This window comes from Ylistrum balloti, unplaced genomic scaffold (genome assembly GCF_031769215.1).
Source record: "Ylistrum balloti isolate Yb309-2 unplaced genomic scaffold, AGI_CSIRO_Ybal_v1 Utg370344, whole genome shotgun sequence".
In the NCBI taxonomy this organism is placed as follows: domain Eukaryota; kingdom Metazoa; phylum Mollusca; class Bivalvia; order Pectinida; family Pectinidae; genus Ylistrum; species Ylistrum balloti.
The window spans coordinates 633,789-648,308 of NW_026782247.1; the positions used below are offsets into that span (position 1 = coordinate 633,789).

The following is a 14,520-nucleotide window of genomic DNA, read 5'->3' on the forward strand; positions in this document are numbered from 1 at the left end:
GTTTTGTGTACCGTTCAGATGTGTCATCAGGGTTTGTGTACCGTTCAGATGTGTCATCAGGTTTTGTGTACCGTTCAGATGTGTCATCAAGTTTTGTGTAACGCCATGTGCTTTAGTTCACTATAGAAATATTTTTTTGCTTAAAAATAGAAAACAAATAAAAGAAATCAAAATAAAAAAATTCAGTTCACTTGTTATATTACTAGTACTGCATTGTTCGTGACTTTTTGAAATCCGGAATATCGAACGTTTTCTTCGTTAGAATAAAAAGCAAGGATTTGTTTTCATATTCCATTAAACTTGTGTATCAAAAAAGTACCTGCCGATATGCATGCACGCACTCACGCACACATATAAATAATTGTACTTTAACGAATATACAACTTCAGAGGCACACATAACAAACCCATACATAGCAAAGATAGATCTGGATGAGTTAAACATAGCATTAGCTCTCGAGTTTTACATCAGCCTGATAATCCCGGACTAACATGACACTACCTTGAACTTTTGACCTCCTATATATGACCCGGAACTGATTTCTGTGATCATCAATAAGGATAGTTACGATGTAGATTCTGCTATACAATCCGGAGACAACTACGAAGAACAGGACATCGATGACGACAGAGTTTTCATTTCGGCTCCGAATGAATCTTGTTTGTCGTTTGTCACATGATGTCTTCAGTGGTCACTACGTCACTTGTACCACAAACAAGACAAGACCGACCTTGGCTAACGCAATGCCCATACAAAGCCCGATGCCATGACAAAATCAAACTTTGAATCCGGTCATAGTCACTATGACGATTTGAGTCAATGCTGATGTAATAATCAACGAGTCGTCACAGGGCAGACAGGGTCACTTCCACTCTTCATTTGTGAGGCAGACGACAAAGCACTAACACCCTTTAGTAACTGTGGTAATTTTAACGCGTTGACATATGGCAGGCGTCCTCTTGACACTTTAACACGACAGGGATATGATTACTTCGCCATTTGAATGTGAAAAAGATATGATTTGACACTCTGGCTCGACTTGGTCAATAAGAAGCTTCGTTACTAGACAGAAATGGCCACTGCGACGCTTTGGTACGAGATGGACATAATCACAACGGCGTTTTAATCGAGACAGTCATGGTCACTATGACGCTTTATAACAAGATATATATACGTAACGAGAAAGACGGTCACTTAGGCGTTCCGTTTCAAGACATTTTCATGAATTCGATGTTTCATTAAAAGGTAGGATTGTTCTTTAGTTCTCGTGATGCTTGGTCGCTCTAACTAAAGTCTCATTGATATCAAATGGTTATAAACAGGGGTTGCCTGTTCGGGTTAACACATTTTTGTCTTCTTGTCAAAAAACACTCAATTTAACACAAAAAAATAAAGATCCATGGAGTGAGCTAGGTTATATCTCTAGACGTCGGTTTATGCCGGTATTTATGTGTTAAATATTTTGCATGAAATTTTTATTTTGTCTGAGTTGAGAATATTTTATCAGACTTCAAGGTCGGATGGACGCTTAATCTAAATATATACATAGTAAAACACATCATACATATGCATATATTTGTTTTTTTTAAGGTTTTCGTCGCGTAAAAGATATCAATTTGAACAGCGGAAGATGTGTCCTGTGTAGTTTATCGCTATAGGAATAGGAATTAAACAGGTATGCAATATTTGTAACGAAAACAAAAGAATCCAATAACGATATTAAGTATTCAAAGATAATGAAAATACACAGGAACAACCGACAATTAATGCTGCATGGCGCCTTTAAATTATATTTTGTGAGACGTCTGCCCTGAAACACGGTAGAACAACCTCGTACAAATGAATATGGATCAGTAAGAGAATATATTACAGAGAGCAAATTTAGAACGTATCAAAGGTAGGTAGCCAACAGAATTGGACACAGAGACAGCGCTTCAGTAGCGTAAGTGCTCCATTGCCTGGATTAAAGGAAGATTCTGCACGATCGGGATTTCGCATGCATAGATGCTGAAGGATATTAAACTTGATGTACAATGTAACCACAAATTAATGGTTTCCGATTCATAATTTAAAGCATAGCCTGGAAATAGCAACATTATTGCCAAGAAAAAAACCATATGCTTTTGAAATATTTTGATTTAACAACAGTATTCGTGAATTATGTATTTTTGTAACGGGGACTCAACTAGTTTAATTTCATTCATATTGAAATTGAAAACCCATTCAAAATATACTTTATAATAAAAACAGATATGCAAATTTCATGTATCAAATATGTTGATTAAGGTATGGTTTGGAGGGCATTTAAAACATTCTTCAGGCTCATATTTTGCGATTATTTAAAATTTCATTAATATTACAATAGTACTGAGGGTACGTCACGCGTTTTACTGACCAACTAATCATCATATTTACGGGGTCTTTTATACATTTTTCGCTTATTTAAAAATAAATCATCTAAATCGCGAAAATAAAGAGACAATGAAAATGAATTTCAAAGAGAAAGTTCGTTGAACAACTTCCATGTGAGAAATTATTTTGCTCTAAGCATCTATTTAAAACGATGGGATTTGTAGCATCGAAAAAAGCAAGAGCGCATGGAACTACAGTAGATAACTGAGGTAAGACGGAAATAGGTTTGGTGCAAGACAGAACTTTTCATCGAGATGGTCTACATTTAAATGTACTGGTAGTCAATTCTACATGTCTATAGCTAGGCTCTGTCAACAGTTTACATGCATCACAGTGTAACGCCATGCAGTGTACGTGCACATTCATCAGTGATGAATCCAAATTGTATAAGAACGATAAGGATTAAACAGAGGTACCTTTGAAAGATTTAGGAAAGGGAGGGGGTGTTTTCTTCTGAAATAATTATATGTATTGAATTGTTTCTTTCGGTTATGTCAATAAATATAATGGTTTAATTAATTTACAAAATAAAATAACATCTATAAATTTTAGAATGCGATTGCCGTACATTTCGAAATTAACAAGTTGTATAACATAACAACAAAAGAGACAGCAAATTGAATTATTTCAGAGAAACGTGGATGATTAACATAACACAATGGTAGTCTTACTTCTTGTAACGCTATGACGTTGTTCCTTTTTGTCCAATATACGTTCTACATAAACAACACGAAACAACCAAACAAACAATAAACAACATACAAAAATAATTATAAACAACAAACAACAAACACGTTCTACTCTATACTACAATTAGTTTGAGTCAATGTGCTTTTAAAGGTATATTATTTCATAAATTTTCAATATTCCAAATATTTATTCTATTCACACAAAACACAGTGAAGTGATTTAGTGGCATTGGCGTGACAAATCAAATCATAGTGCGATAAAATCACGTGGTTTACAGCTTGTACGCCACAAACATTTAATACATACACCAAAAATAATTTTGTGTTTCAGAAAACTAAAGGAATGTTATAAACTAAGACAACACAAAAACAAAATATACAGTATGGTTTGGTAAGTAAGTTTGATGGAAAGAGTAAGTTTACCTCAAATAAAAAATATATATCGAAGACCATCATAACAAATTTGTGGCGATACTATGTGTGTGGATGCAATGAATATAAATCACTAAAAATGAATGAGTGCAAAACTGTAAAAGTGAAATATAATTTTTTAAAACTCAAAACAAAATAGCCATATTTTGAAGAAGGTTAAAGAGTCAATAGGGGATAATTTTCTTATGACGTCATTGAATTGTGATGTCATATTGCATTCTTTTTCAAAAAAATTATGTCTGATGATCACCATTTTTTTCGAAACGTTTCATATTGGTATATAAATAAAAAGACATGCAATGGCTTTGCTTATTCACAGATCAATGTGATTAAAAAGATACAATCGACACCGTAGTTGGCTTTCTCTATCAGAGTTGTCGTTCCTTAACAGTCACAATGCAATAACATCTTATTGGGGTGCCGCAATGCACTCTGGGAGAGATTGAGTTTAGCTAACACTTTAAGGCCTAGCGGCCATCTTCATGTGATTGTTTTAATGACTTGGTGAAGACATTATGACGTATTCAATAGAACAGTAGGAGCGATAAGTTCAATAATACTTATAAGGTATCACGGCACTAAACAAAAACACTCGAATATGGCCCTAACAGCTTTACAAACAAATTCTCTTTGCAAAGTCTTTTTGTAATGTCGGTATCTGTCATCCTAAAAACATTAACTAACGTGTTGATTTTACCCTTTAAATTATCTTTCCGAAGCACAACGCATTTACTAGTTAAACAAACATGTATATATATATAGCAACAGAATGTAGTATACAATGCGCACGTTTATTTATATATATATAAAGATACTTACCTTCTGGGCTGAGGTCTAGGTTAGCTAGATAAAAAACTCCTGACCGGTAAACAATCTCTTGACATATAATGGCAAAACTATAGACATCCCCCTTCTGTGTACCCTCTGGGGGTCTGTGGTGCATGCGCAATAGCTCTGGTGCCGTCCACAGTTGTGCTGCAGCAAGAATATTTCAAATTATTATTTTTTTTCAACATTCTAATTTCACATGGATTTACATATATATTCTTTTAACTTATAAATGTAAAGTATTTGAGCAGAAATGATAAAGCTTTTAACTTGTGCTTAATTCGTAAGGGTTCATAACTTTGAATAAAAACTTTATTTATTCTAAAACAATTGCGAAACAAGTTATTTCGACTTAAACTAATCACTCTTGTTGGTCTGGATGCAAGCGTGCGAGGGGTCTTACTGTGGGAGGAAACAGAATTACCCGGGGGAAATCCTTATGGTCGGGCAGATGACCCCTTACTAATTAGGTCCGTTCTGGAAAATAAACCTGGACGGCATGTCGTATTAAGGCGAAAGATTGCATTCAAAAACATCAAAAATAGGATTTCATTCCCGCTTTTTTATTGTTTTATTATAAATGTTTGTTCGTATAAAAAACGGCAAAATAGAACTGGTCACCACAAAAAGACAACGGTAATCTATCCTTTATATAACAGAACGGTGGATGGCCCTAATGACCATTGATGTGTTGACGGGTCGTTAAGATCGTAATAATAAAGTTGACAGAATAAATGCAAGTATGAATTGAAACGAACTGCGATTTTGAAATCATTCATGACAAAAGACAAAAAAAAATCGAAAGTAACAAAACCACAAAGGTAGATAACTGCGTTTGATGTTATTGTGAGTTTGCCACAGTGCTATGTTAGTAGTAACGGCGGGTTTGTCTGTTGTGTAAAGTAATATAATTTTGTAATTATAAACCAATGAATGCACTCCTCTGGTGCCATCGCCCTATAACACGACTAAAATCTCGGTACAGCTAACAAGATTCCAATGATATCTACATCATCCTAATCAGGAGCGTAGATTTGTCTTCATCAAAACTGCTAAATTTTGACAAATCGTCACAATGTCGAGTCAGAAATGTGCTTATATAGATATATTACTAGATCAGTTCTACAAACATCAGAGGACAAAGTTGAAAATTAATTAATGAAATGTGTTATCATACATCGACCTTAAGGTGAAAATACTAATGTTTTACCCATAGAGCTATCATGGTTTTCATAAAGTGGAATGAGATTGATTCTTACAAGCGCGATTGTGATCCAGATTTTAATAAAGGTGTTTCCATGTTAATGTTATGTAATCATTTGTTTTTATCGTGTGTTTCTCTTATTCTTCGTAAATAAGTCACGTGTTGATGACGTCATTGGATTGTATTTGTAGTGGAAAACGTTAAATTTGAGGGTTTTCTTATTTTTAGATACACAAGTTATATGATAAATAGAATCTAACATTCTTGTCGATGCAAAATAAACTATTTCATAAAGGATCATATTTCGGGTGGTGTAGTGGCAATGCACACGCCTTTCACCAAGCCGTCCGGGGTTCGATTCCCGGAACGGACGTGAAAAGGTCTGAGGTCACCTGCCCATCGAGTGGGTTTTCCAACGTGTAATCTAGTTTCCTCCAAAAGTTAGATCCCCTTTCGTGCTTCCGTCCGGGACAAAAGTAATTAATATTAGTTGGATAAACTTTTTTCGGAATTGTTGTAATTCATTAAAAAAAAAAGAAAAGAAATCATATTACATCGACTTTCATGCGTAATACTTGTTTATATTTACTTCTGTAGTAGGCGTACATGCCCTCTTCCACGTCATGTGAAGGGCCCCGGAGAGCATGTAGACCGAAGTCTGTTATCTTCAATACGAACCGGCCGTCAACTACACAATTGGTGCTCTTAAGGTTGCCATGACTACGTATGTCACTGCTAAATAGATACGTCATACCCTGATAAAAGAAAATGAAAGATCACTGGATATCGTCTTGAATTAATAAAATAAAGTTACAATCATCCATTTCAGTAATTTACAAGTACAGGTACATATTTTTTTCAATAAACCATTGATCTGTGTTATGAGTAAATATTTGCTGTTATGAGTCTTTCACATTTTTGTTCTGATCAAGTCATTTCTATTTCGCTACAGATTGAAAAGATCAATGTTCAGATGACAAGTACACTCAAGTATTGTAAGTAAATAGCTGTGATAAAAAGAAAAACAGATACAAAACAAACAAACAAATATCTTCACCGCAATTCCGATATCAAAATATTCAAATCTAAAAAAGATTTAAAGAAAAGTTTTTAAATTCATGTTGTCGTAAAACAACGACTTCACCGAAACACTGACACGTAATCGTAAATCAAAGTGAAGTAAACAAGAGAGCAACGTGCTCTTAAGTCCATTCAAACTCCTTAGTAATTCAAAACTGAGTCTTTCTTGGTTTTGAAAAGAAACCTCGGCTAAAATCAAAGTGGCGGTGATTTTAATTCTTATATTTAATCTGAAAATTAGAAGACATGATTTATAAAGGGAATGAAAAGAATGATATCAATTAATGGGTTTGTTGAGCACGGCTCGTTAGTGGAAGATACAATGTTAGTGACGCCATGAAGCTTTGGGAGCTTCGCCTCACTACAAATTTCTTTGAAATTCTTGTTGTATTCTGTAGAAAGCAAATCCTTCGTGACTTATGAGATTGCGGTCTGTGTGTTACCGAAGGCTTTGATAAATCAGTCAGTCTCTTTGATCCGATCGGGAGGTATCTAGGTCCCTAGTTAATATCGATACAAGGCGAGTTATCAAGTACGAGTTTCGCTGAACCAAGGTTCTAACCAAAGCGATGCCATTTTAGTTAACTTACTACATGTGGTGAAAATACTACTAACACTATATCTTTGAGATTTAGTTTTAATTTTAAACGAATATTTGTTTTTGATATAACATTTGACTTGATAATGGTTATACAGAGGTATTAAGCCTATGAGTTATCTCTACTCTGTGAATATTTACGACACTTTTAGCAGTAAACGTTATTGGTAATCAAGCTAGCTATTGTGTATGCTAGCCCTCCGACCATCTCTCTACACCATGCCTGGCTCTGCCGTTGCGTGTGCTTTAACTGTATTTAAAGAAGGTTATGTAACAAACGGAGCATATTAGTAACTATGGAAGGGATAAATGTATTATATAGTGCTTTTGTGTACCAATCAGAGAACTGAAGATGTTTCCTCTGTAATTTGATAGACGGTTCGACCAAGACATGTTAGCAAATTTACTTCATGAAGTCTCCCACGGCAAATTCCTTGGAAATGCCGATAGAATTAGGCGCAAAATTAAGGTTTTTGTCCGCGATCGATTTTTTTATCATTTCTTGTACTTTGTAAGAAAACTAAGTTAGAATCATTTGCTACGAGTCACGCTAACCCGTACGTAAAAATCAGAAATCCAAAATGATAATCGATATTTATTATATAATACTTACCATAACCTTTATTGGAAAAGTGCACCTATACCTCGGCCGAATTGATTTTTTTTTTTTTTTTTTAGACTCGTCCACTTAAGTTTCGCCCTTTTGGCTGTTACCATCAATGGAACAATTTCAAAGGACGAAATGACCAAATTAAAAGATTTCGTCTTTCGTTTTATTGATGTTTCTTGTTTTGTTTCGTTTCGTTTCCTTTTGTGTCTCATCTGCTACTCTCCTGTCTTGTTGCTATTGTAGCAAGCTTTTACTATTGGCTTTTAGTCTACACTCTTATTTTCTGACTTTTCAGATCGTTAAATTTTGTCTCGTGTCTAGATGAATAACAGGTGATTTGAATAATTAGATCTATTTCATATTTCCTATCCTAAATCTGAATTTTTAATTGGATCTTTTTTTTTCGCAATAAGCATTGAAGGATGTTTTCTAGATACTAGTTTCGTGCAAAGTAGCCTTTTCATGCAAAGGGAGATTACTCGTTCAAATCAAACATTTTCAGGTCTGTAATTTCAACAATTTTAAAATTGGTTGACTTAACATTACTATCAAATTATTGCAGTATTCAAAGATTGTCATAGGTGATGCTTATATCTATCAACCATAATCATGATTGCTTGAAAATGCCAAGAACGTATTGCATGAAATTTAATAAGAAAACAGATCTGGCACGCAATGTCTTTTATGAGCGAGGATATTTTACGACAAATTACGTAAACTCAATATTTGAAAGGAGCAGATTTTTTAAAATTAATATTTTTGAAGAAATACACTTACCCGCAATATATCTTGCATCAAGGAATACCTAAACATCCAGTCCAATTTAATTTGTTCATTTTCTAAAACGTCCTATAAATAGAACAAAATTATATTTTAAATTTGGACTTCAAAAAGAATGTAAACACAAACATCACTATAGTATGTAAGTATATACACCCCTATACTATGTAAGTATATACACCCCTATACTATGTATATACACCCCTATACTATGTATATACACCCCTATACTATGTAAGTATATACACCCCTATACAATGTATATACACCCCTATACTATGTAAGTATAAACACCCCTATACTATGTAAGTATATACACCCCTATACTATGTAAGTATATACACCCCTATACTATGTAAGTATATACACCCCTATACTATGTAAGTATATACACCCCTATACTATGTATATACACCCCTATACCATGTAAGTATATACACCCCTATACTATGTAAGTATATACACCCCTATACCATGTATATACACCCCTATACTATGTAAGTATATACACCTCTATACTATGTAAGTATATACACCCCTATACTATGTAAGTATATACACCCCTATACTATGTAAGTATATACACCCCTATACTATGTAAGTATATACACCCCTATACTATGTATATACACCCCTATACTATGTAAGTATATACACCCCTATACTATGTAAGTATATACACCCCTATACTATGTAAGTATATACACCCCTATACTATGTAAGTATATACACCCTATGCTATGTAAGTATATACACCCCTATACTATGGAAGTATATACACCCCTATACTATGTATATACACCCATATACTATGTATATACACCCCTATACTATGTAAGTATATACACCCCTATACTATGTATATACACCCCTATACTATGTAAGTATAAACACCCCTATACTATGTAAGTATATACACCCCCAACAATGTAAGTATATACACCCCCAACAATGTAAGTATATACACCCCTATACTATGTAAGTATATACACCCCTATGCTATGTAAGTATATATACCCCTATACTATGTAAGTATATATACCCCTATACTATGTAAGTATATACACCCCTATACTACGTATATACACCCCTATACTATGTAAAATGTTCAAATGTCAATATTGGCTACTTTTGAAACGAAAGCATATTCACAAGATATTCCATACATCCTATAATAGGTCAAGTTCATGTTCACAACATAATACCATCACTAAAGGCATATACCTTATACGTGTCCTCAGTCAAGATCAGATAATAAGATTAAATTTGGATTCGGAGTTTGTGCACAAATCACTTGTTCAAAACCAGATGTAACACCAGCAAAGAATTCGACAGTTCGCGATCTAGTTTAGACAATCAAGAATAGAAAATTTCGCTTTTAAAAAACTTGCAAAGAAGACATTTCATGACCCGATGATACTCAGCAGTAATACACATGATTCTACCTTACCTGTAGACTACCCTTTTGGCAATATTCCGTTAGGATACACATGTTTGGCGGGTCTATACAAGCTCCGAGAAAACGAACGATATGGTCATTCTGAAGGTCTTTTATCTACAACATCAAACAATTTCATAATGAAGTGAGTGTTAACAAACATTGAGATTGATTAAGATGTTCTTAAAAAAATTCTTCCTTCCTCCCTCTCTCACTCCCCCCCTCCCCCCTCTCTCTCTCTCTCCCTCTCTCTCTCCCCTCTCTCTTACTCTCCCTCTCTCTCTCCCTCTCTTTCTCTCTCCCTTCCCCCTCTCTCTCTCACACACTCTCTCTCCCTCTCTCTCTCTCTCTCTCTCTCTCTCTCTCTCTCTCTCTCTCTCTCTCTCTCTCTCTCTCGCGCGCGCACGCTCTCTCTCTCTTTCTTCTTCCTTCTTAATTTCTTTCTTTTATCAAGCTATATCGTAAATAAGTTGTACTGTGTTGATAATGTCTTCATTTTCATTTTATCTGTACATTGACGTGTTCGACACATCGGGTCATAGAAAGGTCCTCAGATGATAGGGCCATTTACAGATATTTGTATAGTGCGTTACACTATAATGTCAAATCCTGAACACACTAGTGTCACAAAGAACATTCTCATCTTCTCGTTTCATTCTAATTTCTCATTAATTTACCTCTATTCGCTTTTGTAACTGTCTGAATTGCCTTGATATGTAACCAATTCATATACCATTTTACTTAAGCATATAAATGTGACTCTCAAACTCTTCTCTTATCAATGCTTTGTTATTTATGTAAAGATCAACCCGAGGTAATTACGTCATCTAGTGTAAAACGTTAAGGCGGTATGGTTCACTAACTTTTATGATTCAGTAATAATTTACCAGTCTCAGTGTAAATAACGACAATGATGCGCTCCGTTTTATATATCTGCTTTGGAGAGTCATCCCAAAGTCTAATTACTGAATTTACGGATCCTACGTATTTTGATTTCCATCTCTACATTATATATACATTGTATACCACCATATAAGGACATGCTTACCTCTCTATACGTTTAGTTTACTTACCTATGATAACAATGATTCTATCAATAACAGTATTCTTAGTTACGTTTAAATCCCGCCATCAACGCATAACACTAATTAAGTAATAATTCCAATTAAAAATTAAATGAAACTCATATGTAATATAAAAAGTTAAAGAAAATGAATTGAAATGGCGGAGAAATCTAAACGGATCAAGAGCATTAATGAATCGGATGTTTACCGATATTTGGATCACTTACCCGTTTGACTTCTATGAGTAAAGGCTTGTTGACGGTTAGACTTGTTCCGTGAATATTTTTGATGGCTACAATGGCGCCCTAGAAAGTTAAAAAAGATAATTATGTTAATAAGTGCTATTAAATGAATGTCACACTCGAAAATTTTGCCGAGAATGTGTCACATATTTCGATAAAAAATATAGCGATGTAACAATAAACTTTATATCTATAATTACTGTATATAATTATCTAACGTCGATCAGTTAATATAAATATATATTGTAAGTAATTTATATTTATGTATTTCTTCATAACAAGTACGAAAAACAATTATTGTCAATCAATTTTTATGCCAAAATCTACGTTAGGGAATACTTTGAAAAGAAAATGGCGGCGAAACTTATATTGTAGAAATCGCGTCAGTTTATTACCGTATATTACAGTATATCATCACCTACATGTGATGATTCTTTTTATCTACACTTAACGAAACGTATTTATCATAAACTTCATCTTGTAACGATACAGAGTTTGATTTCGCAGAGCTTCAACTTCACTGATATCCTGGGTTGGGCTAGTTCGCGGAGAATACATTCTGCGCAGGTCTTAACATTGTTATCATATGTTTTCTGATAACTGGATTCACTATTTAATGCTTTTGGCAATATATATATAATATATTTAGCCTATATTGAAAGATCGTGAAAGTAGTAAAATTAAGTCTTTCGCAAATACTGTCGGATTTATTTAAAATAAACTGGCACAGTAAATATCTGTCAGTCGTCTATCTTCGAACACTTTCTTAGAAAAATTAATTAAATAGTTCTTATATCACAACCAGTTCGGAAATTATTTTTCTCATTTCCTAACTGAATGTGGTACTTCTGTTATCGGTAGCCTGTTTGTGACAAAGTAATAAAAAAATAAACATTGTGCTGTAAACACAAACACACATTACCTTGTAATAGCCTGTTTTTGTAAACAGTTGTCGTTGTCCTACGTCACTGAGATGGACGGCTATCGTATCCACGGAACAGGTACTGCTAACAAGGGACATTTTCTGTACAAACAGAAACAGTATAACATAGATTTAAAGATAACAGAAACGTACGTCATAACTTCCTCGGATTTTTGTCTTTTTTTTAAAAATTAATTTTTAACTTCAAAATATTTCTTTTGATTTTCCGACTCGTGTATACATGTTGCGGAAACAAATATGGACAGTTTTTCACAATGTGGATTGATGGTGTAAAACTGTTACCAGAGAATTAAAAAAAAACTATTCTGACGTTCAAACGCAATTGTACAGTACATGGTATACAAACAATGGAAAGAGGAACTGGTGTTGTAATCAAATGATACGGTTCATTGGTGCTGACAAAATCAATTGATTAAAAAAAAAAAACAGGGGGAAATGTTTACGTTTGAATAAAAAGGGTCATGTTTCTTTGAATGCAATATTTGCCTAACCCTAGTCTGTTCTGTTTTTTTTACAGTAATATCAATGACGTCATAATATTCTTTGTACCCCAATATCGATGACGTCACAATACTTTTTGCATGACAATGCTGATGACGTCAAAATTATAGTAAAATGTGAAAATTGTTATAACTTCATGAGGATATCAGTATATAATCATTTGACTTTGAACAACCCGAGGATACAAATAATGTGCGTGTTTCGATGATCCTTGTTGATCAAAATGTATAAATATCACGAATGCCAAAACCGAAACACATTAAACACGGAATGTAATAATGCCAGTAACCTTCGCAATAGATGGGGGGGGGGGCAGATTAAACTTAAAAAATAATGACTAAAAATAAAGACAAGAGTGAATATGTAGATTCACATGTTGACTCTAACCAGACAAATAGGACAAGAAATATCCGTTTTACAATTCCTTCTGTGTGGATTGAAACAGCGTTTCCTGGTGGTGAGAACACTCAAGAGCGACAACTCTTGAAAATATCACAACCGACACAGTTATATAATAAACGCTGTGGTTTCATTATACTAATTTTCTAGTATAAATAGGGTGAGCTTTACGTCCTAATTAATCAGATCCCTAAACAGCCCCATTCATTGTTGATTGTCAATAATCTTGTATATTCTTAATCGTTATACCAGGTGTACATTGTATTGATACGGAGGAGGTCTACCAGTGTTGTAGTTTCTGTGTTGAAGAATACATTGACGACATAATGGAAATGTGACAGTAAAATAAAGATCCTAAGGGAAAAATGAAAATAAAAACAAAATAAAAAAAAAAAAAAAATACCCGCACACACATACACTCAATCAGGATTACCTTGAAGAATCTCCTTACAGGTTCTTGACTATTTTGTTTAAAACAACAAAAACACGATGAATAGTACAGTGTAAAGGTTTATTGTTATGGTACATCGAGAAGAAAAACAAACATTAACACCATTAAAAAATCAAAACTATGTATAACACTCATTTGTTCAATGCACGTGAGCTGTTCAAAGGAGAACGTGTTTCCTTAGGGATAGCTAAAAAAATTGATAATGGGATATTTTCAACTATTAAAAAATATTGACGATTTAAAAAAAAATAACGTTTGAATATACCATAATGAATTATTTACCGAGATTTGTTTTCAGTTTTGTGATTTCATCATATAACAAAGTTGTAGTAATTGTCAGAATCTATTTTATAAAATCACTATTTAATACAAATTAAAGTAAAAATGTGGAAAAAAAAGTACGATCTATTTAATTTCCCGGATAACGAAAGCATGTTCGGTTAAATGTTTTGTTTCTATTACGGCTGGATTATACGAGAATAATATTCAATATGTATCAGTCGTATTTATGTTAACCAAACACGTGATTCAGAATAAGTTTCTTAAGTGGAATTCCCTGATAACCTTAACATTTATCCCTTGTGTAAATGGTATCTTGTAAAAGACTTGCTTCAAAGTTTACATTTTGTTAAAGTAGGAAATGTATTTACATGAAAGAAATATTGATTTGTTTTTCGTAGTTATCGTGTGGGAACAATAACCCAAACATACAAAGCTAAAAAAAATATTTAAATTTATACAAAATACGTCATGATTAACCAACTTCATTTGAATTAAAGCAAGTTATTGACTGATTTTTTCCCGACGTTATCATGTAGAAATCTTTAAACCATACACAAAATTTAAAGA

The 14,520-nt window shown here is 33.7% G+C and overlaps 1 protein-coding gene across 2 annotated transcripts in view; it reads right to left on the reverse strand.

Moving 5' to 3' along the window:
- Positions 1–14,520, reverse strand: part of LOC132553699 (atrial natriuretic peptide receptor 1-like) — a 144,373-nt gene that overhangs the window by 38,547 nt on the left and 91,306 nt on the right. The window contains exons 9-15 of one of the 2 annotated variants that reach the window (XM_060217964.1): positions 12,300–12,401; positions 11,363–11,440; positions 10,084–10,188; positions 8,631–8,702; positions 6,155–6,320; positions 4,353–4,508; positions 3,084–3,128 (exon numbers count right to left, since the gene is read on the reverse strand). In XM_060217964.1, the coding sequence (XP_060073947.1) occupies positions 3,084–3,128; positions 4,353–4,508; positions 6,155–6,320; positions 8,631–8,702; positions 10,084–10,188; positions 11,363–11,440; positions 12,300–12,401 (724 nt within the window). The remainder of the gene's footprint in view (positions 1–3,083; positions 3,129–4,352; positions 4,509–6,154; positions 6,321–8,630; positions 8,703–10,083; positions 10,189–11,362; positions 11,441–12,299; positions 12,402–14,520) is intronic. The other variant, XM_060217965.1, reaches the window with a different exon arrangement.